Source organism: Trachurus japonicus, chromosome 12 (genome assembly GCF_045865225.1).
Source record: "Trachurus japonicus isolate A0001 chromosome 12, Traja_1.0".
Classification (NCBI taxonomy): Eukaryota; Metazoa; Chordata; class Actinopteri; order Carangiformes; family Carangidae; genus Trachurus; species Trachurus japonicus.
The window spans coordinates 19,387,995-19,414,784 of record NC_140918.1 but is presented as its reverse complement, the minus strand read 5'-3'; the positions used below and the strand labels follow the sequence as shown (position 1 = coordinate 19,414,784).

At 40.2% G+C, this 26,790-nt stretch overlaps 1 protein-coding gene across 3 annotated transcripts; it reads right to left on the bottom strand.

The window, feature by feature from the left end:
- Positions 1-3,359: 3,359 nt before the first annotated feature.
- Positions 3,360-25,386, bottom strand: pnpla7a (patatin-like phospholipase domain containing 7a). 3 transcript variants are annotated; one of them, XM_085793763.1, is made up of 36 exons: positions 25,261-25,386; positions 24,736-24,787; positions 24,542-24,616; positions 21,598-21,685; positions 21,331-21,413; positions 20,786-20,886; positions 20,546-20,686; positions 20,303-20,462; positions 19,549-19,629; positions 18,653-18,781; positions 18,382-18,462; positions 17,672-17,801; positions 17,475-17,552; positions 17,275-17,351; positions 16,977-17,132; positions 16,676-16,753; positions 15,541-15,746; positions 15,276-15,407; positions 14,951-15,074; positions 13,526-13,639; positions 13,150-13,216; positions 12,845-12,994; positions 12,476-12,539; positions 12,091-12,259; positions 10,251-10,433; positions 9,902-10,020; positions 9,654-9,810; positions 8,294-8,410; positions 8,021-8,090; positions 7,297-7,413; positions 6,968-7,116; positions 6,668-6,820; positions 6,388-6,507; positions 4,694-4,778; positions 4,106-4,221; positions 3,360-3,525 (listed from the first exon to the last, which is right to left on the bottom strand). In XM_085793763.1, the coding sequence occupies exons 2-36, from the start codon at positions 24,784-24,786 to the stop codon at positions 3,403-3,405; spliced, it is 4,044 nt and encodes a 1,347-aa protein (XP_085649889.1). In that variant the 5' UTR covers position 24,787; positions 25,261-25,386; the 3' UTR covers positions 3,360-3,402. The 3 variants fall into 3 exon arrangements, with proteins under 3 accessions (XP_085649889.1, XP_085649890.1, XP_085649892.1); XM_085793764.1 differs by having other exon boundaries at positions 17,481-17,552; XM_085793766.1 differs by lacking the exon at positions 4,106-4,221.
- Positions 25,387-26,790: the final 1,404 nt, after the last annotated feature.

The window sequence follows — 26,790 nt, the reverse complement described above, 5'->3', positions numbered from 1 at the left end:
AAATGAGCTGGGTTTTTTTTTTAATATCTCAAATCTGCACCAAGACAAACACTTTGAGGGTAAATTCTTACCATTTTAATGGAATGAACCCGATGATTAATTGAAAAAATAATAATTGGCAGTTTAATCAGGGATGAAAAATAATCAGTATTTGCAGCCCTAAGTAGTCACATGTCTTTTCTACAAAGCCAGAAGGCAAATTAAAAAATGAAAGATGTGCAAAGTGGAACAATAAACAGTGGTTTATTAGTACAAATTGATTATCAATAACAATATTTATCAAACAACATAAATATAGACAAATAATTGATGCCATACAGTTCAAGCTTATAGATAAACGTCTTTTTTCATTGTATAGTAAATCAACAGAACAGATGCCAAATGAGGGCACTAGTGGTAGATTTTCTGTGCGCGTCATCTAAGGCTTTGTTACATTAACTTCATGGCACAGTTCCACACATTACATAAGCACGTTATCCATCACCTTGTCCCATTAAATAAAGTACTGAAACATTCATTCTGCCAGACAACATCAATTCATTGTGCTCGGCTTTTTGGAAACCACCCAAAGTACAACAAACACACCAGTGCAAACACCACTGCCTTATTGGTAAACAGCAAACGTTTTTCCACCAGCTCCACTTTGCTCACACGTTCTGTGTCCAGACTCCAACAACACAACCACAGGGTTTCTCTAACTGTCTACATGTGTAACGCTGCAGGCACTGTGGCACCAGTATTCTCAAACATCACAGCTTCGTACGATGAGGCTCGCAGGGTGCTACGCTGAGTGGGAGGAAAACAAATATAAAAAGTTGCATTGATAAACTAGTTTTTAGAGCCTGACCAATGGCAGCTGATACCAGCTTATTTCATGGTGTGTTGTGCTACTTTATGTGTCAGCCAGTAACATGAATACTCCCAATGAAAAATATTTTTCTAGTTATTAGATAACAATCTTACCATCATATCACAATGGCAAGATTATTTTTCTTCTGCTGAACATCTTTCGCAGTCATTTTGTAATGTTTTGTTATGTATATCTACCTACTGTTAGGGATCATAATGAAATGTATTTAATGGCATCAGTCAGGCTCTGGTAATACTGTAATTAAAGCTGAAACAATGTGTCAATCAACAGAAAATTAATCAAACTATTTTGAAAATCAATTCATAGTATAAGTTAGTTTTCATTAGATGGATACATTGTTTTTATACTGTAAAGACATAATGTAACATTATAAGAAATTGAATTTCTTTGGGTTTCGGATGGACGTTGTTATTTTCAACAATCTTATATATTCAAAGATAAACTGTTAGCTGAGTAAAATCATCACATTAATCATTTAGTGCAGCAGCTGTTGTTTGGACTGAGATGACGTTAACCCTATAAAAATAGTTTAGTGGCATGGTAATCGAGGTTATAAAACAAGTTGTTAGGTTCATTGTGCATTGCATTGCATTTCTGGAATGATTGTCCAGCTGTCGTGACTTGTGCATAAAATGATCTACGTCTTATCTAGGCTGTATACATTCCTTGTTTAAATAAAAAACTAAAAAAAAAAAAAGATTGAATTATTCACTCCTTCTGACGCTAAAATATGGATGCAACAAAAATCATCTTAACATGAGGACGCTACAGTTTTTCTTTCTGTTTGCTGTTTCAAAACAAGAAAAAAATTAGATCTTAATCACGGGGAAGAGGAAAGCTCAAAGATTTTCTCGATGAGCCGAATAATCTGTGTTTCATCATGTTCCTGTGAAAAAATGCCCCGCTGCTGCAAACAGCCCCTGTGCATAAACTGTTCTGGGATGAGGCGAGCTTCAGAGTTCACCCACTGTCTGCTGCTCAGTCTGCGTCTGATAGATCCCAACTAGAAAAACAGATGGGGAGGGGGGCTCTCGCCAGCCGAGAGGGAAACTGGCGCTTTGAAGTGGATCGCAATCATTACTTCCCTCCATGTCCCTGGCACACCGGCTTTGACAAAACTGTGCTGACAGCCATGGCCGCGGAAGCGAGCTGCTTGTTTTGCTCTCTTCTCTGTTTTTTAAATTAGTGTTGTTTTGCCAAGTGAGCGTTGGTGAGGATCGTTACAAAGACTGAGCGAACAAAACATTAGAGGATATACGTAGGTTCACGTTTTGTCAGTCTTTCCTTACACATCGGTACAAACCTCACATGGATGCCTGTACACCCAGAGTTATTGGTTGCTGTAATTAGCAGCTCAGCACAGTTAGTAAGACACTAAGAGGGGATTTTGCACTAAAGACTTCAACCTTGGAAGATACCCACTTAATTTGTCAAACTCTTGAAGCCATTTTAGTTTTCTTTTTTTTTCTTCTTTTATGGCACACTTGGTGAATGAAATAGCCCTCTTCACACCCCATCACTGTGCACTTTGCTAGGGCAGTTAAGACATGAGAGGCATATTAAGAGATACAGTTCACTGGTTCCATGAGCCTGTTAACAAATCATTTTTTAGTTCAAACTCTGTTTAACCTCCCAAAATACAAAAATGACATCAGTTTGCTGCCAACACAGAGGAAGAGGAATGATTACAACCACTAATAACTCTTCTTCAGTGCATACGGGAATAAGTATCTAATTAAAACAAATCTGAACCAATCCTTTTGTCACGCACCGCCATATTTAAGCCTGTTGTGCAGAATTGGTTCATCCAGATTACATCAATAAAGACGTGTCCACTTCACTGGGTCTGTCTGAACTAATGTGATTCAATACAGCTGTCTCATAAAATCTGCTCCTCTGATGACTGTAACGTTGAGTTTTTGTTGAGGTGTGAACTTCATTATGTTTTGTCATTGAGGTCATAGTGGTGATGTGATTTGTTGTGATGGGCTGCATTACATTCAGAGGTGTTTCAAATATTTTCCTCATGTTTATAAAAAGGGAAGAATACAAATCAGAAACATCTCTTTCATATAACGCAGTGTGCACCACTTCAGTAATAAACACTGGTCACCAGAAACTGAACATTACCATTTTGTAAACATAGATGTTAATGCAGTGTTATTCTATTGGGCTGAGTGTATAGTTGTACATGGTAAAATAGCTACTGAGTGTGTCTTTGTGACTGATTCATATAAAGCTTCAGACTATGCTAGTATTAGACTATGTTTGCAGCTGCTGCTGTATAAACTAGGCATTTTGCAGCCAAATTGTGAAGCCTGATTTTTTTGAGCAGCTGTCAAGTTGTTATTAGTCACACAGCTAATGAGGCCAGGTAACAGGGGTCAACATGGTCATTCTGGTTACTCTGACAGTCTCAGAGCAGGGAACAGGTTGAGTCAATGTGGGACGGCGCAGAGGGTAAAATGTGGCAAAGACAGTCAGGTTCAATTGTTTGGGCACAGCTCATTTGACTGTCTTCACTTAATGGACTATTTGGAAAGGACTTGCTGGTCTGAGGACACGTCCTGTGGAGTGTCAGCGATGACAGGTGACTGAGTTTGGCTCCTGGTCAGTGAGGTAATGTACGTGCGTCTCCCTTCCAGCTCCTCATCCTGAGAATCAGATGCAAGGTCAAACATCAGTTAAGAGACAAGGACTCCAGAAAATCAAAAATAATATTCTACAAATTTAGTTAAATTTTAAAGAAAAAGTGTTCAGAAATGTACAACAGGACTCCTCGAGGGGCTTACTCTCTGTGTTTGGTTGGTGTCTGAAATTAGTTCCACCTCTTCTTAGCAAAGTTTAGTTTGATAGATTTTATCTGGCTTCATATCAGACATGTCACTTCTTTTCTGTTAGACAGACAATAGAGCTGTGCTTGCCAGAGATTACAGTAGACTTTAATCTTTCGTAGACTGTGAGGCGGATTTAATTTTGGATCAAATCGTCCTTTTTTTGTGAGAAGAAAAATATATACAGTAGTTCATCCTTTCCATCAGCTATGAAAGCAGCTGAGAGTTATGTTTTTTTATTTGGAGATCATGAGTCAAGGCCTAATTGATTCATGCCCTAACTACAGAAAACCCCTTTTATTTAGGACTCAAAGTCAAAACTCTACAACTTCACCACAACTAAAATGATCGTATGTGCTTAGAACCCATAGTGTCCACACATGTAACCAGAGGTCCCCACCGTGTCAGCAGTCTCCTCCCCTTCAGTGTGCTCTCCATATCGGTTGTATAGCTCCATGTCAGACAGAGCGCTCTCCACTGCCTCCTCTTCATAGTCAGTGTGGTAGTCTGACTCCTCTGATGAAGGGAAGGAGTGGACGACAGGAAGCACAGAAAGCACATTGTGTTTGAATAAGTAGGAATACGTGGAAAGAAAGAGGATGGATGGGGAAACATCATTTGAACCAGGTATGAGGGTAATTTAAATATGCCAAGTGTTTCCAATTGTTTGCAAATGCTTAATTTGAAATGTTAAATTTGCCTAGGCCCTTCTTCCCATCAGCATGTCACACCCTGCATGCGTGCGGTGCACACGCATAATTGACATACTAAAATTTCTGCTACAGTCGGGAAGCAGCAATCCATCTCCTCCTCCGTGTGTAACAGATTTTGTTAATAGAGTGTGACAGGAAAACAAAAACCCATCGAGAAACAAATAAGAGCAAGCAATGGAAAGGAAAACATGCTGGAGAAATACTATAGTGCTTAGGAAAAGAGTAGATTCTTGTGGGTGTGGCTGACTATTGGAGTGTGTATCTATATGCTTTACCATCCACAACAACAGGTTTGACAGGCTCGATGCGAGACACGATTTCTGCCAGGTCAGTGAAGGAGGCGTTGGGACATGTCACCACCTGATAGACACAAACAAGCATACACACACATTAAAGAAAAGCTGAAAGAAAATTTCTTTCTGATGTGAGCTGGATTGCTTTTACAAGTTTTGATGCACTGCTAGAATACATCACACAAATGTAAATGTTGTTTAGGGACCGAATTGAGTGATACTGTTTTTTGTCATTTGATCACTTTAATGTGAACTATTCAGCTGCTGATATCAGTTTTTTTTTTTTCTCTGAATTTTGTGCCACTCTGCTGAACACACAGTGCCATGTAGAATCCATCATGGGATAATATTATTTCCCCTGAGAGTCGCACCCTACTCTAGCATCTGAGAATAAAAAGAAAGGAACTCATTAACTGCACATGTGGGAAGGTGATTGTTTTAAAGAATGAGAACTGCATTTATTTATAAAACAGTGTTAAGCATCATTGTTATTCTTCTTTCCGCTGTTGTTCAGGTGCATGTGTTGGTTTGTTTCTTTCGGGCTACTATCATAGTATCTCAGTATGAATCCCACTATTCTTCCCTTCATCTCCCCTCTCATGTTGTTGGTGAGATTGGGGGTAAATATCTCATCTTTTTTCATCATCCTGTCTTTCCTCTTGTTTAGTTGCTCCCCTTTTCTGTCTTTGACATTGCTGGGGGACAAATCTGCTGTACGGAAATCTATTTCTCTGTACTTCAAGAGCAGACTGATTCATGGTTTTAATGTTATTACTTTAACAGCAGTGTAGCCCAAGGCCTAAAATATGACGGATGTTATCAATGAACTGCACCAGACAATGAGGATATATTGTCAAAACAATAACAGTGAGAGAAAATGTAGCCAATATTTTAGAACCATTTGGTGGATTATACATGTGGAGACTCCAAATGAGCAGACAGATACTGAGGCATTGCAAAACTTAATTTAAAAAAAGGCAAATTAATAACAGTATAACTAAAGTTATTTCTAGTGAGGATATAACTTTTGTGTTAAAATTTAACTGAGTTTTCTTTAACATGGAATCAAAATTTACTGTAAGCATGTTTTTTAAAGTTATTATTAGTCTTTATATTATATTGCTTCTTGGGTACTGTTTTTCTCTATATGTGCAACATATTTTCCATCTTAGCTTGGATTTATAATCTTAATAACCTATAATATTGCTACAGAAGACATGTATTTTGTATTGACTGAGTGAGTAGCAGCTTCCACAAAGAGTAACTGTACTGTACGTTACTAAACTCAAGATTACTTTTCAACCCTCTGATAGAAGATTTTTCATTAAACCTTGAAACATATTATGTTTAAGTTATGACTAGTCATTTGATGTATTTCAGTTGTTAAAATTGAGTTCTTTTTTTATATTATATTTTTGGGGCTTTTTGCCTTTAATGGATAGTTGAGACAGACAGGAAATGGGAGGACATGCAGCAAAGGGCCGCTCGTTCGATACGGTGCCGGCTGCGGCGAGGACTATAGCCTCTGTATTGTATATGGGGCGCCTGCACTACCAAATGAGCTAAACGACGCCCCTAAAATTAAGTTCTTATCAGCATTTACAATCATTCACAAGTGACAAGGAAAATAAGGCTGGCTGTCTGTTGTTGCTGTGTCACATGTTCTTCAGACTTACGTTGTTCTTGCTTTGGGTATTATGGAAGTCCTCCTGGTGTCTGTCCTTCAACATTTTCTCCACCACTCCACTGCGACTCCACACATCAAAGACTGTCTTGCCATGCTGGTATCCCACCTCCTACATCACACAAACATGACTTTGAGGGAGATCGTCTGATATGTGTTGCTAAAAATCAACATTTCTACAATAACAGAACAGAATGAGAAACAGTCGACAGCTGGTGAGAAAACAAAACAGATATCAGAATCACAAGAAGACAGTCGTTCCTCTAACTTACAGCAATCTCATCGAACTTGCCAAACTCCAGCGTGCGGTATCTGTCGATTGGAGGTCTGATGTACTCGCAGTAGTCGCTGTTCTTCACAGACTCCAACTGCCTCACACAGCACACGTAGGCCAGTCGAGTCTGAATCTCTGCCATGTTCAACACCTAAGACCACAAGTGTAGAAATAACCATATGTATCTGTGGAATAAACGCCTCCGATAATATCTTGATTAGTATTCATAGGACTGATTTATTTTTAAAACACATCCTTGCACAGTATGTTGCGTCTTTATTTTTACTCAATCCGTTACCTTGACTTTCTCAGCTAGGGGGTTGAGGCGTTTCCATAGCAGCCACCAGCCTGAGAGCGAGTCGCCATAATTAGTGAGGTTGGTTTCATCCCGGCTGCCCACGTCAATAGCTATCACCACTTTGGCCCCCATGGAGCGAGCCACATCAGCTGGGAGGAGACAGGAAAAAAGGGGTGGGACAGAGGAAGGAGAAAGTTTTGTAGAGAGAAAAAAAAAAACACTCAACTAAAAAATGTGGTAAACCCCGACAAAATGACAGAAGCCAACTATTTCACCACAGAGAAGGGCGGTATGAAGTACTTGAAGTGGAAACACTGAGTGTAACAAACCAGGCAGGTTATTGATGTAGCCTCCGTCCATCAGCAGGTGTCCGTCTTTGGGGTCACAGAGAGGAGGCAGATACCCAGAAAGAGACATGCTGGCACGCACATACCGCCAGAGAGAACCTTCAAATGGCAAACGGGTGAGTCGTTAACTTTTATGCCTATTAAGCACTATGCACTTAATTGAAAGCAACCAAGCTGAACCAACAGGAAATTAAAATGAATGCACAAGACTAATGAAAGGGTCAGTTCATCAATGAAGACAGCAGTGGCAGATCTCTCTGAGGCAGATATCTCAAATAGGTAGGATTTGCTCGGTTGTGGTTGAATTCTTCTGCCAATCAGTTAAAGGAAGTGTGGTCACATTCTTCCTTTCTGTTCCTGAGTTACAGCGTTGGAGAACAGCCAGAAGTGTTTTTGCTGAACATTATGATGTCACAGTCAAGTAAAGTTGTCCTCTGACCGGATGGATACACGTTAATCACTGCATTATTTTATCCTGGTTGCCATTTGTATTCATGACATGTATTTATGATGTATTCTTGAGTTACGGCCAAAATAATACTTTTTAAGGTCACAGTGACCTTGACTTTTCAGCTTTCACCACCAAACCATCAAAATCCTTGAGTCTAAGTTAACAAACACTCTGCAGGGCAACATAACACGTTTGATATGAAAAAAAAAACAAACGAATAGAAAGAAATGGAAAAGGGTAGAACACTGTACCTACCGTCAGTGTGTACTCTCATGGCCGAGGCGGTGATGTCTGTGGTGATATTGAAATACGGGATCCAAAGGTCCTACATAAACGAAAATGATACATTGAAACAGATCAGCATAATGATGTAAGTTCACGATACATTTGCTTACCCAGCAGCACAACCAGATTTTTCTGCAGCTTAATCAGCTGAAACTAATTCAATGCCATCTGTCCAATCTCTCTTCTTTAGTCCCCACTTGCGTTCTGATTCAGCTGGGCCTTCGGTAACCTCATTTTATTCACCTCGATCTGTTTACTCTTGAAGACGTTGCTGATGCTGGAGTTGAAGGCGGCACCAGAAAACATGGAGGTGACTGGGTATGTCAAATCCAGGACCTTCTTAAACACTGATGTCATCTCCTACAGGGAAAAGCCAGAGGAAAGAAAGGTCAAGCGTTTCGTTTTTTTTTTTTTTTTTTACGCCATGCAACTGCAAGTTGTTCTATTTACTTGAGTGGAAAGTAGAATTAATTTTACTTGTTATAAAAGAAGATCTGCTGGATTTTGATTTTGTGTTTTTGTGAGGGCTGTGTAAGAGTTTTTATTCATCGCACTTTCCTCCTCCTGGGTACACACGCTTGACTTGGTAAATCTTCACTATTTATAAAAAAGCATGATTATTTCAACAGATCAGCGCAGTTCATTCTCACTTTATTCATCTGACTTTGCGAAGGATAAACCCTTTTTTCTTGCAACAGTGCCTCTATTAATTTGATACTAAAGGAGCAGCAAGCCAGCCAGCTGCTTCTATAGGGAAGGTTCAGAACCAAGGACAGAGCCAGAGCGGGAGGGACGGGATGCACTGTGGGAGGATAAATCCTACCACATGCTCTGCCTGCAGACAGAGCAGGTGTCTCAAATTATCATGGACGGTCACAGTATTAAAAACCTGAGGATGAATTTCTTATCCAACTCTGCTCATGACCTAAATGTGAAAACCATGCGGAGCCGTGAGTGCAATCTAACTCATTACTTTTGATAGTTAATGGACACAGCATGGTTAATTACCGAATCCCACCGTATATAGCAGAATTAAGGTCTAAGCTTTGTTGGAATTAAATAATTTTCTGTTGAAAGAATCACCTTCACAAAGACAGACTCTTTGTGTAAAAGTCAAAAGACCAGAAATTGAAACTGCTTGAAAATATTCCTTTCTCCAAGAGTGGTCTAGAGGAAACTCAGAACCCGGCTCATTTTCTCTGAAACACAACACTGTTTATCTACTAAATGATCCCGTTCAAATCATCTAGTCGGAATTACTTGGATGGATTTTTACTGATAATTAGAAAATGCCACGTAGGGAGAAAAATGCTTTTCGGTTCCCGGGCCAAGCTCTACACAGCTGCATGATGTTACGTAACATCCCAAAGATGTCAGATCAAGGTCATGGCGTGTGAGCCTCCATCTTTCTACAGTAATTTCCTGTCACAACTCTATTGTATGCTGACTAATGAAGGAGAGAAAAATCCCCACAAAATACAAAGCTATTACATTGTTGAGAAGGGACTTGAGGATAAGCGAGATACAATTAGTGATGCAGATTAGACCATCATCAGCTCGTACATTTGGCTCTTAATATTTGTGTTAATTACAAGACTCTCACCATTGCCCATTCTCTGGCCCTCATCCTCATGCGGCTGTGGCTGCGGTCCTCAGCATACAGCGCCCCCATCAGGGAGCCAATAGAAGTACCTCCAATGAGATCCACTGGTATCCCGGCCTCGCAGACAGCTCGCATTATCCCCACCTGAGAGCAACCTCTGAACAGGAGGGAGGAGAGATAAATATGTACGGACAAAGAGACGTTTAACCATTTGACCTAAGGAAGACAAAAAGTGGGGTGAACGTTACCTGGCTCCTCCTCCGCCCAGGATAAGGGCAATAGCATTCCCCGTGAGAACTCGAGCCAGGCGGGAGAAGTCAGAGTGGCGGTCTGCCGGCTTCTCAAATACACGTTGGTACAACTCCAACTGAAAAAAAAAGAAAAAGAAAATGACTGTAAAGAGGGAGCAAGAGGATAGTGAGAAATTAGATGGAGAGCCAAAAAAAAAAGAATATATCAGAATTTATTGAAGAGAAAATGTTAAATGGAGAGGCTAAGAGGGGAAACACCCAGAAGGGCACAAAGGAAATAGCTTTGATCTGCAGATGAGAAATGAGAGATAAAAAAACAACATTGGCCATGTTGTCCCTCTCCTACCAGTTTGGGCAGGCTTCTCTTGGAGAAAACCCTCCGGGGACAAGAGAGGTGCAGGTGCCTGGAGATCCAGCTTCGCATGTTCAGCCAGTCAACAGTTCCTTTGGGTGGAGGGCCGTCCTCTCTGTGCAGCAGCACCAGCTGCTTCTGGGCTCGCACTGCGCTTCCTTCCAACATACGCTCCAGCTAGAGGGGAGACATCCAGGACAGATATGTGAGAACATTTTATCCTCCTATCGCTTCCTTCAGAGTGGCTCCTGTGCATTGCTTGGACAGATGGAATAAAGAGAATTTTGAGCACATGCCCAGAAAAATAGTGCAAACTCATAACAGAGACTTTGTTTCAGTCTGAGAACAATACCAGCAGTTGTACAGATATGCAACCGCAACTCCATATGTATGTCTGGGAATAACCTCAGGTGTCTTCTGAGGGATTATTCCAGGATCAATTCTAGCAGGAGTTGTATGTTTCGGAATTCATTAATGTTTCATGTGAACAGCTGCATTGTACTCATATTTATATTTGAGAATTAAAAGTAGCAGGCTGAGCAAAGAGTAAAGAGGTTTTTTTTCTTCTTTTGAAAGACAGGTTTTTGAATACAATTTTATGTATTTCATTCACATTTTTTCAAGTGCAATTTCCCAGCTGAGGCATTTTTTATTAGATGAAGCCTGAATAAGCAGTCTCATAAAAAGGCTAAATAATCTGGGTGCAAGGTCAAATCTGCCACACAGTCAATGAGCCCACTGCTAAAGGTTTACCGGTGAGTGTGTGCAAGGTGAGAGGGAGTGTGTGTCTGTGTGTGTGTGCCCTGAAAGATAAAATCAACCCATGAGCAATAACTCATTCTGTGCCTAAGCAAATATTGATCCCTCTTTTCATTTCTCCCACCATCTCCTGTTAAACAGGCATAGATTCCTTTCTTTTCTCTATGACCATTTTCCCCAAGAAGGCAATTACCTCTCCTGTGCTGGACGTGAACTTCCTGTCTTTCCCAAACTGCCACTCTTTCACAGCATCCATCCACCCGTTGCTCATTTCTGCCAAGCCCAAAGGTCAAATACAAACCATTCACAGCCCGTGCGGCCATTGTATTGGTTAAAACCCATGGGTATAACTATTATTCAAGGGGAAACTGATCACAACTGACCTTAATATCACATCAGACAGAGTCCTGCTCAACCAAGACTCCTGCCTGATCACACTCCCGTAGTATGCAGAGAGAACAAGAGCCGAGTTCAAAATAATTGGTGTGATGAATTCTCTGGAGAGAAAATTCCAAACAAGGCTGTATTTCTTTTTAAGTACAACAATTAAAGGGTAGGTCTAGTGATATTCATATTTTCTTTATAGTCAGCAACCCCCATGAAAGATTAAAATCAATACTAAATTGATCATTCCAGCAATTAATGTCCTTGTATTCAGAGCCCGTGGCTTTAGACTCACATTGTTGTACTAAAACAATTAAAAACACATCAGCGATTTGGACTGTTGCCCTGGGTGACATGTTCCTTCATTATGATGAACATGGGTATTGTAGTTTAATTTATTTGTCGAGAACAAAAATATGGAACGCTGCCAGCTTCAAAATGCCAAAATTGCTGGTTTAAAAGCAAAAGCAATAAGCCATCGGAGGATTTCAACACCGGGTTTATAAACTAATGACGTTTCAAACTATTTTCTAACATTGTATTGACAACCAAATAATCAGCTCATTCTAAAAGATAATTGGGAGGTTAGTCAATATTCAAGTCATTATTTGTAGCCATGCTGGACTTCTAAATTGAATTATAAATAGCTAAGTTTGTAACTAATCCAATCTAACCTCTTGCAACACCTCACCTCCCCAACCACAGGGTCCTGCTCCCCTAGTCCCACGATGATAATGCAGTCGGCCTGACGGATGCACCGCTGCGTCCAGGGGGTCAGTGTGTAGTCCGTCTGGTAAAGAACAATCCGATGGATGTCCTCCTGTTGGCCCAGCCAGCTGGACAGACGGTACTCATGGACACTGAAGAGGAAAAAGAGTCCATTAATGACTGGTGGGTGACATTGCCTGGCTGGCAGCACATAGTAGATCCATTTTCTTGTTGTGCCAATAAAGCATACTTGAACTGAATTTAATGAGTCAGAAAGAGAGAAATGCCCCAAAAAATGGACCAAAGAGTCGTAGCACAGAAGAAAAGATCAGATGTTCAAATATTTGACCCTCCGTCACAGAACGTACCTGTCCAGTGCTGCAGCTCCAAGTCGCTGTTTGATAATATCACTGGTCAGCAAAAGAGTGGGACCTGTATGAGACAGATCACATCAGTTACTGGTTGAAGCACTTGATTCAAGACTGCTGACATGTTGTATACAGTCACATCCTGAAGACTGCTTATTATTGTGAAAACCTAATTCCTTAATTCAATGTTAATTAACTAACTTGACACACAGTGTTAAAGTCAGTGGAAAGGAACTGTCCTGAGGACTATTTCTATTTAGGGACTGAAGTAAACAGGAAAGAGCCACAACAGTTATGCCTGAGCATAGAGTACCTTTAATATAGAATGGCCTGACAAGTTTTACCACCTGTATTTTTTTTTTTTGTTACCTATTGCAAGAAGTGCGTGCTGCAGCTCCAGGGTGAAAGTAGTGAGAGGAACCTCCTCTGATACAGGAAGGACTGTCACAGTGGAGAGGTTGGAGGCTTGGTTCCCGGCATCCCATTTACTGCCAGGAGTGTGGAGGGCCAAACTTCGAGCTGGGGAAAGAAAACAAATTAGTAAACCTCTCCCTCAGCAGCAAGCTGTTACAGCACCGAAAACCAACCAGCTCTAGGTTACTCCAAGTGTTAGTACACAGTGATAAGCCAAAACCAAACATTACAGACAACACCACACACAAGAATGCACACACCTGTCAGAGGACCATTGACCTGCTGGAGGATCTTCTGTCCTAGCAAGTGGATCAACCTGGTGACGACCTGAGATGCACAAACATTTTAGAAGAAGCTCTATATTAAACATCCTGCAGACAGCTCTATTTTACCATGTCTGTAACGGTATGTACATGTGTATATTTTAAATCCAAATAAAAAAAAAACACGAAATAATTTTGAAAACTCCTCTTGCTCAGCTCAAGATTAATTATTCAAGCTGCTCATTGTTCAAGACAAGGTTCCATCAACTCCATTCCTTTTCAATTTAATCAATTTCAGACATCTTCCAAGCTTCCTGTTCAAGATGAACAAAGTGTGTGTCTGAATTTAATTTAACACTGAGGTTCAGCCAACCTGTGGGAACTTCCTCTTGATGGAGCTGAGAGCTCCTTCTGGTAGTTTGGCCAGCTCAGAGTCTCGTACAGCGTGCACTGTGGTGGCTCTGTTCTGATGGGTCAGGGCCTCAACCTGCAAAAAACACACACACATTTGGTCTGAAAACAAACTGGTCCAAAGTAGAGTAAAAATATATATCATAACTAAACATTACAACACACATCATGTAAAAAAAGGTACAAATAATTTGCAGAATGCCTAACCCAAACCCTCTATAAAAGAAAATCTAAGACCTAGAACAGTGTTAATTATGTGTTGATTTTCCATGACTCCTTGTGCTGTCACTTCCACAACTTTCTGAATTAAGTGAAAAAGAAAAGAAAAAAGAAGCTATAAATAGGATGCCTCCATGTCATCATCCACACCTGACGTCAGCACACAAGGGCTAAATTTGTCTCTGAACATTAGCCTTCCCTTTAACAATCTTATTCTCACCATCACAGATGTGGCAATGACAGCTTCCCTAGGTAACAGTAACAGTAACCATAGCAGCATTTAACCCAGGTTTCATTAGACGCATCACGGCAGAAACCACCCACACCCCACAGCACTCCACTCCACTCCGCTGCAGTGACTTTGCCTTACATAGTTTCCACAAATGACTATCTAATTGATCAATTAAACGCCAGCATTGACGTGTGCATATTGACACATCTTGGTACTGTGTACAGAGTTTCTTCTTACAAAGATTTAATCAAAACGAACAAGATGAGAAATGACCAGATAGCTGTTGTGTGCTCATCCACATGCCACGTTTGTGCAAACACCTGTCGTAATTTGTTTGGAGTTGTCTCAAAAACTGTCTGAGTGTTTTTCTAATGATGTATTCTGAATAAATGAATAGCCATGTACGTATACTTCAATTTACGGGTTTAATTTTCGGAGTGGGAGCATGTTGTTCGCTCCTTTTCCCTCATATGCAAGTTCAGTATGTGAGGATAATACAGATTAAGTGTTGTCTTCATTATTTTTATGTGAATGCCATTTCAGTGTGCTTGCAGCTGGTAGTTAGTTACACGTTTACCCTACAGATGTCCTTCATAAGATTCCTTTTATTTACTGGCAGTTGTGGTGGTGTTACGGCTATGCTTTGGTTGTACACACTGGCAGCCTGTGTTTTGTCAACAGTATGTCCTGACAGTGAATATGCTATGAATTGATGTGATGATTTAACTACCGTTAATTAAATGATCCTTCCGTTATGCAAATTCAAATATGCACATTTTTGATACTGGATCCTCAAGAAAAACACAGCAAACACTGTTTATGCTCAGCTACGGTCATTAATATTCATGAAGACACTAGGATTAAAAACATAATCAACATAGTGCACACACTCTAGATATTCATAGTTTTTCACCCACTGTCCAACATCCGTCTTACCACTCCAATCAGGTCACCGCGTCCATACTCTCCTATCAGCTCCTTCTTGCCATCCTCCTTCATGATTACAGAGCGCAGTCGACCACTCAGCACTATGAAAGTACTGTCTGATTTCTCTCCCTGTCTGAAATATATACAGATAAATTCACTGCACATCTGTAAACAACTTTCTGATCCAGAACCAAATTTAAGATTTGTTGACGTGTTTGGAAAGGATCTAAAAAAATACTGACTGCTCCCACATGAATGCAGAAGTCCTTGCAGAGCTGGGCTTGTTTTCTGAAAACACCCTTTTTCAAAATGTACAAAGCCGTCAGTAAAATACCTGTAGACAGCCCTGCCAGCTTCCACGGCCATCCAGTCGAGAGCAAAGTCAATCTGTCTGACAAAAGAAGACATCCTCCTCACCACTGTGTGAGCAACGTTCAGCACTACTTTTGGCTCCACACGCATTATCCTGAGGAAGAGACAAATGTCAGCAGAACAAAACCAACAGACCATTCTTACTGCTCTTTCAAAAGCTGTTGTTAGATAAGAAGACAGTATTTTTGCATGGATGATGGTGCACACATAATGTCTGCGTGACTGACTCATAGAAGTGGGTTTTGGAGATGGAGAGGAAGCTGCAGTCTCGCTGGGCTCGGACGGTGAATATCAGGGGCTCTCCTGTCAGGACAGCGAGCTGGCCGACAAGTTCTCCCGGGTGAGTCACGAACAGTCGCGTCTCTTCCTCTCGGTCGATCATCCGCTGGTAAACGTGGAGGAGTCCGGAAATCACGAACTGGATGCTCACCTCCTGAAGCGTCATGGGGAGATGAAGAGAAAGAGAGCAAAGACTTGATGGTCTGAAGGTGAATGTCAAGAGTCAGTCAATTAAATCAAACATTTCTTTCACAGTAATTATCACAGTAGAAAAAGCAAATAATTTGGACAATTATCTACTTTTTCATGCTGCCAAATTAAGCCGAACAAATGTGCTAAAAAACAGTAAAAAGACACAAGGCTCTACCAGTGAATGTACTGGTAGTCAGGCATGGATGCCCCTGCCATACCGCTACAGCACTAAAGCATATTAAAGGAGAATTCCGGTCATTTTCTAAGTAATGCTCAACAGCTCTAGGTCCCTGAGTGCAACCATAGAAAAAATATGTGCAGCCCCGACCTAGCTCTCCTCCTGCTAGCTGCGCTACACTGCAGTTAAACAGCAAAGTAATGGGGGAAGATCTTCGAACCGCGACTTTGGCCTCTATATAATGCTCAAAATATCACTACAAATGCTTTGCAACATCCACCAGTTCCTTACCACACAACACTGAGTGTGAATAACTTAATATGAGAAAGCAGTGTTAACGTGTGTTTTCTATCACGTACCTCTGTTTAGCTTCCTGGGTAGACCTTACTAGTCGACTCTCGAGCTCGGGACTGTTTCCATATCATTAAAGACAAAAACGCGAGGAAAACATGGATTTAGGAAGAAAAGAATGATTTTGGATGGGAAAAAAGCAGTTATATTCATATTGATGCTTTTTTCCCCATCCAAAATCATTTTTTATATTTTGAGCATTATATAGAGGCCATTTCTTCCTATGGTACAGTAGCTCTCAGGGACCTAGAGCTGTAGCATGTTACTTAGAAAATGACCATAATTCTCCTTTAATGAAATGAGAATGAAAAACGAGCTCTAATATCATGAAAGTGAAATGCTTTTCAAGTTGTTGTTCTAACCTGGTCTCCCTGACGAGCCACCACAGATCCAGCTTTGACATGATGGAGTGTCACTCTGCCCTCAAGCAGAGTTGGATCCTGCCAAAACAAAAAGAAAATATTCTGAATATCTGCTTATTATAACATCAAATAGACACAGAGCTGTCCTGATGTAGACGTGCTGTGGGAATTTCCCATAAAATGTGTCACATTGCAACAACATGCAGTACAAGCAAAAGTACTACTTGCTTTGTTTTGATGTGACGTAATTCCTGACATATTTATACCAGTTGATGTTAATGTTGTGTGATCGACCTCCCACCTGCAGCTGGATGATTCCCAGCAGATCCTTTTTAGCAGCCTGGAAGATCGTGTTGCTTTTGCTGAGGTGGATGGCATCAGACTGCCCCCCACTGTCTGTGTAGTGAAATACTTCAGAGGGTGTGTGCAGCATTGTCACACTCTTCTTCAGACTGGACTAGAGACACAGACATAAGAGAGTGACTAACAAAGAAGGAAGAGAGACAAGCAGCAGACTCCGATGCAGTGGATGCTGGGATATGGTGTTACATCTGCAAAGCCAACCTCTGACTTGGCATGACACAGCAATGAAAACTTACTTTTGGAATGACCGGACTGGGCGGAGCCTCGTCTATAGTGACCCGAGCTCGTTCGCAAGCCATGTTCAGGTCATTACCTATACGGAGGAGGATTATGAGTTTAAATACGTCGGTGTGTGCGCTTGCTTTCAGATCAGAAGCGGCAGGAAATTAAACTGGTACATGGCATTAGTTTGATTGCCTCCAATCAAGACACTGACCCCCACTTGCACAGTCAATGGGCATCGAGATTGAACGCACCCTCCTGTAGCTGTTAGAAGGACTGTCCTTTACACCATCTGTATAATGTGAAGTGAAGCACCAGCAAGCACTCAGTCAGTCTCAGGACAACACAACAACACATTTCTAACAGTGTGCATGGTATATGTTCAAATTATATCTGTAAGACTATTCTGACCTGTCTCCACAGGGCTGTCCGATGCCCCAGCAGATAATTCATCTTGAAAATGCAAGCGACGGGTTGTCTTTGCAGCATTAGCCTCTCCCACAACAGTGTTTATATTGGTCAGAGGCACTGCCTGGCTGTCCTGTAAAATAGTAATTATTATTAAAAGTAATAATCACATCCAATCATAACCAAATAAGGTTTTTTCTGAAGGATGTCAGTTGTGGTTGTAATAACTGATTTGTGAAAAGATGGTATCACTTCCATTTCAACATAGCATTTGCTGTATTAGTAGTTATTTGAGAGTGTCTGGAAATGTATTACCTCAACAATCAAATACATGAAGCATTTCATTTTAAAGTAGCATGGCAGAGTGCTCTTTTCACATAGTTCCTCCCAAAAAGGACAACATTGAGAAATATTTTTGGTGATCATAGAGTGGGAGCCAAGCCAGGCTGTAAGGCTGATGGTCTTTTCAGTTTCTGTGGAGGGGCTGTAATCATTTCTATTCATTTTCACCTCAGCTTTATGAAGGACTGGAAGTTATGATACTGTGCTTAATGTTGTGTGAAATTAGCTGGCATGTGCGACCCAGTGTGTATGTGCCTTCCTGTGCTTGTTTGTGTATAAATTTATAACCACCGCTGCTTGAGTATTCAATGTGATCCTGGCTGTGTGCGTGTATACAGACAAGTAAGTGCGCTAATTAATTTCCCTCCTACCGGATTGAAGAGCTCAGTTGTTAGGCCCAGATAGTTATGTAATGCCAAGAAGGTGACTCTTTGGAGGCGCACCATGATTATCTGCAACACACACCAAATCAAATACTGAGGTAAACAGAGCAGAACATTTTCTACATCAAATTGTAGTTACATCCAAATAAGATCAAAATGATTGTATTTATTTTGTGACATGTTCCAAGGGGATGACCATTTTCTCAAGGAAAAACAAACACAAACACACTGATTATTTTGTTGTTCGGCAGTCTGTTACCTGAATGACGCGCACAAGCGTCTCTGGGTATTTCTTAAATACAGACTCAAAGGCAGATGCGGGTAAACGTAATATGGTGGAGCGAGTTGCAGCCCGTGCCAGTACAGTCTTATATGGAGCTGGATAACCCTGGCAAAGGCAGAAAAGAAAACAGTTACAAAATGAGCTAAGACAGAGTGAGCTAAATCCTCATCTTCAACCTCAGTGTTAATGACCACTTCATTAGAAATGTCCATGGATTGATTAATAGACATTTGCCTCTCAATTTTATAACTCTATATGAACTCGTACTTAGTGCTTTAAACCTGCAGCGTGATTAAATGTCTATAGAAGAAGGCTACTGTGTTAAAATGCTGGCAAGTCACAAGGCATCAAAACAGTTATGAGTGATTTTACTACCAAGTTTGTCTTTGTAAATTCAAAACTATCAAGGAATCAAAGCAGTGTTTCAATTAAGGGGTTAAATGCAATCTTCTCCAAACAACAGGAAGTTTGAGTGTCTGAACAAAAACAAAATTATTCAAGGGGAGTACTAAAGAAATCCATGACCATCAGAGAAACCCAAAATGATGCAGCTTTAAATAAAGAAGTGTGACGACCCCCTCCCGGCTCCTCGTTCTGTCTCATTTGAATAGATGAAGAGAAGACTGTATGATGGGAAATTGAAACAAAACAAAACATGCCCTGAACAAAGTAAAGGGATATATGAGGGTAATAGATAAACAAATTGAGTTGAACAGGAAGTACAATAAGAATTGCTTCTAAATAAGATGCGTGAAAGGAATTATGAGGAGTGGAGAGGAGCCTGGCTGGAACCACAGGCAGATCAGAGAGCAAAAGAGGACAAAGGCAGATGAAGGTAGTCTGATGTGAAGATGGGGAAATAAGAAGCTCACAGTGATGATGTCCAGAATACTGAGCAGGCTGTGGACGCTGTCTCCTGGGTGCACATCCTTTACTAGTGGTTCTGTGCCATCCTAAAAAAAAAATAAGACAGGAAAATACAGGGTTTTTTTGCACCTTTCATATCAATGCACATAATTCTAGTAGTATGGGAGAAGACTTCAAAAAGTAGTCATGACAGGGAGAGGGTAAACTGACTGAATTATAGAGTGGGATGCCACCATAACATGTCTACAGAGAGAGGCACCAGACCGACAAACACATTTAAATGCAGACAATGGTTCAGAGAGCTGCCATTTTCCTTCTACTCCTTGTTTTCTTAAACAGCAAGTACTCGGAACTAAATGATCCATTACCTGAACCTCCATTATCCCTATTTTCTCAAAAGCACCAGACATTGGGTAATGGAAGGTAGGAGGACAGGTGCCTTTATAGTAAAAGTCTCAATCACTGATGTCATGGTCCACTTTTAGTTGTTTTTAGTTGTATGTATCAAAAACAAGGCATAGGATTCATGTTTGCTACAAAATGATCATTTAAATGAGCAGTTGATCTACATTTTTCATGCCAAACAATCTCTTTTATATTTTTGTGTATGAACAATGGATCAAAGTCTGTATTTAATATTATAGGTAGGTGCGTTGCTCATGAAATGTTAAAATGCACTAAATGAGAAATATATGACAGAACCTAATTAATTAAGACTGAAAAGAAGGTCAACTTAAAATCATCATGTTATCCACATACGCTCTCCTGGATACAGAGCTCAAGTCGTCCGTCCTGGACCACGTAGATGCTGTCATCATCGTCTCCTGGCCTGAACAGACCTTCGCCCTCCTGTAGCTCTATAAACACCATGTGGCGACACAGCTCCAGGAACAAAGGCTTCTCAAAATGACCCAAGACCCTACAGAAAGAAACCAGAACAAGGACATTATGACAAAACAATGGAAGAGGCTAGATCTGCACAAAAGTTGTTTATTTGTCTACCTGACATTCTTCAGCATGTAGAGGACCTCAGATGGCAGGTTTGAGCTCTGCACATCGAACTCTGTTAGATCAGCCTCCAGCAGTGAGGGAGGGGGCTCCTTGGGCTGCAGGGTGGGAGGGTCTTTACGGATCCTTAGGATTCTGTTGATAAATTATTAAAGAAATTCCAATAATCAATAGACTATACAAGGTTCAAAACAAACTTACACGTGTATAATTTAAAGTATTAATAGTACATACTTGCGAGCTATGCTGAGAACTTTGGTTCTTTTTCGTATGCGCTGCGGTTGCTTTGATACTGAGGTGGAGGAAGGGGGAGGTATCGAGGACAGTGTCTGGACCTTAAAAACAAGACCAACATTATTTTTGTCAAAATTTTACTGTTTGTGTGTTGTTGTTGTTGTTTGTTTTTACAACTATACACTAATAAAAACAGCAGAGGAGGGAAAAAGTTAATATTGGAATATCCAATAATTACTAAGATAAATGCAGGCAAGTAATTTTCTGTCTGACAGCATTAGAGTCCGGAACAATAGTAAGTTAATAGTGCCAACGGTTCCAGTGGAGTATATTTTGATGCAAGAAGTTAACAACACTCCATCTATGGGGGAAAAGATTACATTTAGTTTCATGCAGATAAACTGTAGATCTATTATTATAAAGCACAGCTAGTTGAAATGTTTATTCAAGCATTCTGTAGTTCCCTAAATTGCATCTAAACATGACTCTACCTCACTGTTTATGTTTGTGTGTAAGTGTGAAACTGGAATGGAAATAGAGAAAACCTTTCGCATGATCTTTCTTCCATAGAAGAGCACTTTATCTCTTTTTCTGAAGCGATAGTGAGGAACACCAGGTTGTTGTTCACCTTGTTACAACAATGAAAAACAAAATGCATATTAAAGCCATGTTAAAACCACATTTTGAATAAAACTGAAGAAACTATACATTTCCTGAAGGAGCATTATCATTTAAAGGACACAAGATATGGATTAAATAAAAATGATGGTGTTAGAAAGATATGAGGTTCTGGAAGATAATGGAAAACTCACGGGAAAGCTTGAATCTCCTGTAAAGAAATAGCACTACAATCCCAATCAATGAGACAGCGACTGCAGCTCCGATCAGTACGCCAGTGAGCTAGAAGACAGACAAGAGCATTGCAACAACAGCAAAGGACATTTAACACCTCATTTAGTAACATTATCCTTCAATGTCCAAAGTTGTACCCTAATTAAATACTACACAATTATTCTAAACTGCTTTTTGAAATGCTGTCTGTTAAAATGGTAAAATTACTGAATAAATTCATAATATATTGAAACAAGGAGTACAAAAGAAATCGGGATGCTCACTGCTGGGAAACCACAAAGACCAAATTGTGAACAGTTTAACAAAGAACAAAGAAATAGAACGGAACAAATACCTGTGAGATCTTTGCTGAAACACTCTGCAGTCTGTTTGTAAAGTTTCATTGGCAGTAGCACTCGAATTATATGGATTGATAATCAGTGGCGTATCCAGGATATTTTTACTGGGGTGGCCAAGATGGGACACAAAGCTAGTGTGGGGTGGCCATGGCATAACAAAACTATTGTGATATACGCAGCCGACCGCGGTTCAAATCTTGGCTGGAGGTTCTTTACTGCATGTCACATTACCTCTCTCTCGCCCATGATTTCCTGTCTCATAAATGTCAAGAAGAAAGGTTTACTGGTAAAAAAAAAAAAAAACTTTTAAAAAACAGTATTTTTTTCACAGTTCTTGGTACTCTCTGGTTGTTTTAACATGTCGGTTTTTAATCAGTAATTGATCAGGATAGGGTACAGCTTTTCTAAGAGCCTTGTAGTGGATAAAAGTCCTCACCTCTTCACAATTTGTATCAGGGTAGCAAAATTCACCTGCTCTTAACTCATCCTATAGAATAACATTCATCAATCATTAGCTCATTATCTGTATTACCTGTATTGTTACCTGTGTGTTCTTTACTAATTGAAGCCCTATCTAGTGATTAAATAAATACAGCAATCTAGGCAACAGAAGAAACCCAAAAACTCAAATTAAAGCTTAATATTTAAAGATAGGCCTCATTAAAAAGTGTAGGCCTATCTGTAAGCAAAAGATAAACTATGCTTGTGAGAAAAAACTGAAATTGCTCTTAACATGCTTGGTTTATGTTATTATTTATCTTACATCTAAATTTGTTGGAGATACTGGAATTTGATTTTTTGGTTTGTTTTTTGCCAGCACACGTGTGTTTTTGTTTAATCACAAGATGCTGCCTAAATTAGTAAAGCAAACGTAGGTAACAATACAGGTGACACAGATGGTGGCCAGATGGCTAGGGATGAGCAAGTAGCTACACCATTGTCTCTTCAACCATATAAAAATTATCTGTATGCAGCCTATGGAGTGGGTGGGACTTTAACCTGTAATTGTAAGCCTAAAACTGGAAGAAGTTGCTATTATTATTATTATTAGAAAACTATAGTATTTACAGAAAAGCATCAGCACTGAGCTTCAGATTTTTGATCACAAGTAAACAATTTACAGAACAAGTTTCTTAGAAACACAGAACATGGATATTCTTAAGTGCATCTAGGGCTGAACGATTTTGGGAAAAGATCTAATTGCAATTGTTCGGGCAGATATTACAATTCTGATTTGATTCACGATTTTCTTAAAATCAAGCTTCAGTGCAATATTCATTATGTATAGTTATGTACAAACATGACAGAAAATTACAGCATGACATTAAAACATTAAATGCCATGCTCTAATGCAAGAATGAAAACTAAAGTTAAGTAGTGGGGGCCAGAGATGTTCACAAGTCTTTTTTTTTTTTTTTTTTTTACCAAATCCAAGTCAAGTCTCAATTCTCTAAAAAATAAAAATCTCCTGTCTCCTCTGGTTGTAATGACGCTTCTATCATCTGCTGCTTTCCGGTCTACTAAGAATAGGTACTGCACAGCTATAGTCCTATTTCACAGCAAACATATTAACAGGAGGACTTAGCCTAGGCTACAGCAGCCTGATGTGTGTCAGTTATGCAGCAGCTCGTCCCCGACCCCGTGACGGAAGGTCTGACCACAAACGGACGTTAACTTGTGCCTCACTGGTGTCGCTGGTTCAGTCACCTGTCTGTCACTCACCTGCAGCTGACTGCGCAGTCAGAGGATCTGCTGTTCCTCTCTCTTTAGCCTGGTGTTTGACTGCACTCTGTATAAAGTGTGTTAATTTCAACACTGTACAAGTAGCGCGATATAGCGCATTTACCGTTTATTAGCGGTCAAGCGCGACCTATGCGCCCGTATGTGTGTGTGTGTGTGTGTGTGTGTGTGACAGAGAGAGAGAGAGGGAGAGAGAGAGAGAGAGCGGAGCGAGGCACAGCTACAGTGACTGTGTGTAGAGGAGTGTGTGACAGCGTTCCTCTTGTTTCTTGTGTTGACGAACTTAACCAACAACTACCTATCAAATTTGGGGTGGCCACAGGGGTGGCCAATGAGTTTTCAGGGGTGGCCAGTGCCACCCCAGGCCACCCCCCAGAATCGCCATTGTTGATAATATATGATTTGGCATGAAATAAATGTTGATACCACATGGAAAATAGGTTATTGATTTGGGGATAGCTAAGGTCAAAAAGTTTGTAAAAGTTTGTAATCCCACATTTGACAAAGTATTTTGATTAGGGAAAATGTGTAAACATAATTATAATTGAGTAGAATTATTTTTCATCATTTCCATCAGTTCTCAGTCAGAGCCAAACTTACTGAACTGGGTGCTGTGAAAGTTATATAATCAGGAGTGGAAGCGCCTATGTGTTGGATTATGTCACAACTTTCAATGAAAGCGAAAAATGCCCAAATCCTACAATCCAAGCGACCACAGCCAGCCCCACAGACTGAATATAGAAAGCAGCTCAACCAGTCTGCAGCCTCCCAATCTCCCAGTTGAGTTTATTTAAAACAGAAGCTGTCAGTGAGTGTTACTTCATACCATGGTGGTCTGCATCCTCTCCTCCACAAACTGCTGCACCCGCGCTCTGATGTCATTTTTGCTGTTCAGCAGCACCTATAACAACACGTTAAGTTAGCACAGAGTCTGAGTCCAGCTGCCCCATGAGCTGTTCAAATAGTATAAGTCACCGCTGCTACAAGTGTTGTTTTTTTTAAAGAAACTGTGGCACTTACTGAACTGGCCCATCTGCACAAGTCTCTATCATCCTCTCCGTGGCACTCCATCCTAGAAGACAACAATGCTTATAATCGCAACACATACAAAATGGACAGAAATGCCCAGAGACAGTAGCGGTAGGCTATATGCGAGGAGGTTAAATGCCTTCGGGGCGTCATAAGTTGTTGGGAAACAAGAGAAACTAAGAAAACATGGATTCATAACTCAGCGGAACCCCACCAGCAGCCACTCACATCTACTGACTTCGTGCCTGTATTCATAAATATATCTTCTTCCTGACTTAACAAATCAACGACAACCCAGCATAATAACTCGACAACGGATGAACTGACAGTTGAGGTTGATTTTAGGAGGTTTAATTAACATTTTCTCAACGCTAGCCACCTCGTACCGTTAACGTTAGCTAAAATAACAATAGCTAGCAGCTGGCTGCTGACAGAGGTTAGCCGTCTTGCCAGTCCAGTGTAGATAACCTAGGTCAACTGTGCTGTGCTCACTGTACAGAACAAAACCAGGCTTACTTTTCTAAGGATTTCTGTCGCGCTGCCTCAGGATAGTAACATTTCCAAACATACGATGGAGCTGAGTTAGCAGAAAGCTAACAAAGTTTTCAGTATGTAGTCACTTGCTCAGCCCCACCTATGATTCCACGTCCGCCAATGGCGTTTTGGATATCTGCCGTTGCCTTGGTACCGCTCACAGCAGTCGGCCAATCAGGAGCGGGTTTGGCACATCATACTCTTCCTGTTTACAACATTAAAAAAGAAGGTAGTCTATTAATCAGGATATTCTGCAGCATAATGTGGCCAATTATGCTGTTAACGGTGTGTAGTCAGATAGCACAGCAAGATAATAGTGAAAGCATAATAAAACATGAATGCTGTTGGTGCAAAGTGACTAGGTAAGTATTAATTGCAATGCTTATATAGTGCTTAAAACCTGTAAAATGGATGGAATTAAAAATGAAATTTCTCTACAGCAGTCTATATAAAGAAGCTAGTTACCACCTTGTCCAGGTACAATGCTGCATTGGCCTACATGTTAATGCCTCAGTGATGATGATGATGCTAATCCAGTGACATAATACAGCCATATAGATCTATGAATAAAGGTAGGCTATAGGCCTACATATAGGTCAGTCTATGAATAGCTACAGCTTATAAACAATATAACATCAAGACAAGCAATTTTGCTATCACAACGAATAATTTCATTTTTATATAGTGCAGGTGCATTTTTCTGTAGATGTTTTCATTCTAAGGTGAAATGGAGTATTTTGACTTTAAACTTTTTTTTAACCACTGAGAAGCTGTCAGTGACGTTTAAAAGGAATTAAATAAACACTGTTGCCTCTTATAAAATATTTTATTTTACAACATACATGTTTACTTTGTTTATCATACTTTTTTGACACTTTTATCAGATTTGGGCGAAATTGTTTCTGTTTCTTGGGGCCGACAAACTTCCAACAAGATCAACACAAAGGTTAAAAGACAGACATAGCCTATTTGCATCCAGTAGATCCCCATATCTAAAATAGCTGTGTTATCAGACTGAGCTGCCAGTTTGTTTCAGTTTGTTTAATACTTTATTAATTATTCTTACCTTTAATTCACGATTCCCTCTGAATTAAACGTTTAAAAGCTGGAAATGTGGACACTGATTCTGTCCCTTTTCCTCTGTGTAAATGCACATAAATTAAGTTTCCTTTTTACCTGATTCACACAAAAAGGTAATTATCTTTTTGTAATCAATACAGATGTAACCCTGATAAAAATACAGTGGGTTTACTAAAAGTATTTGTTATGATTTAATGTCAAAACAGTTGATTTTGTGTTGAATTCATGAGAAAAAAATATAATTGTAGTTGCTTCATGGGACCACAAGAGGGCGCTTTAAGTATGGTCAATGGGAAAAGTGTAGTCATGCGTGCGTTGCATGCTGGGAACAAGACGAGCCAGAGTTGATCTGATATGGATGCTGTTGTGAGAAATCGCTAAGCGAAGTTGCCGCTGTTTTTGTGCAAAAGTATTTTTATTTTTACAGTTACG

Excerpts from the sequence above, each read along its gene's own strand:
- pnpla7a (XM_085793763.1), bottom strand. The coding sequence starts at position 24,786 with ATGGAGTGCCACGGAGAGGATGATAGAGACTTGTGCAGATGGGCCAGT. Across the intron at positions 20,887-21,330 it reads GAAGAAAGATCATGCGAAAG|GTCCAGACACTGTCCTCGAT; the intron begins GTTTTCTCTATT and ends CTTGTTTTTAAG. Across the intron at positions 17,133-17,274 it reads CCAGTCCGGTCATTCCAAAA|TCCAGTCTGAAGAAGAGTGT; the intron begins GTAAGTTTTCAT and ends CTGTGTCTCTAG.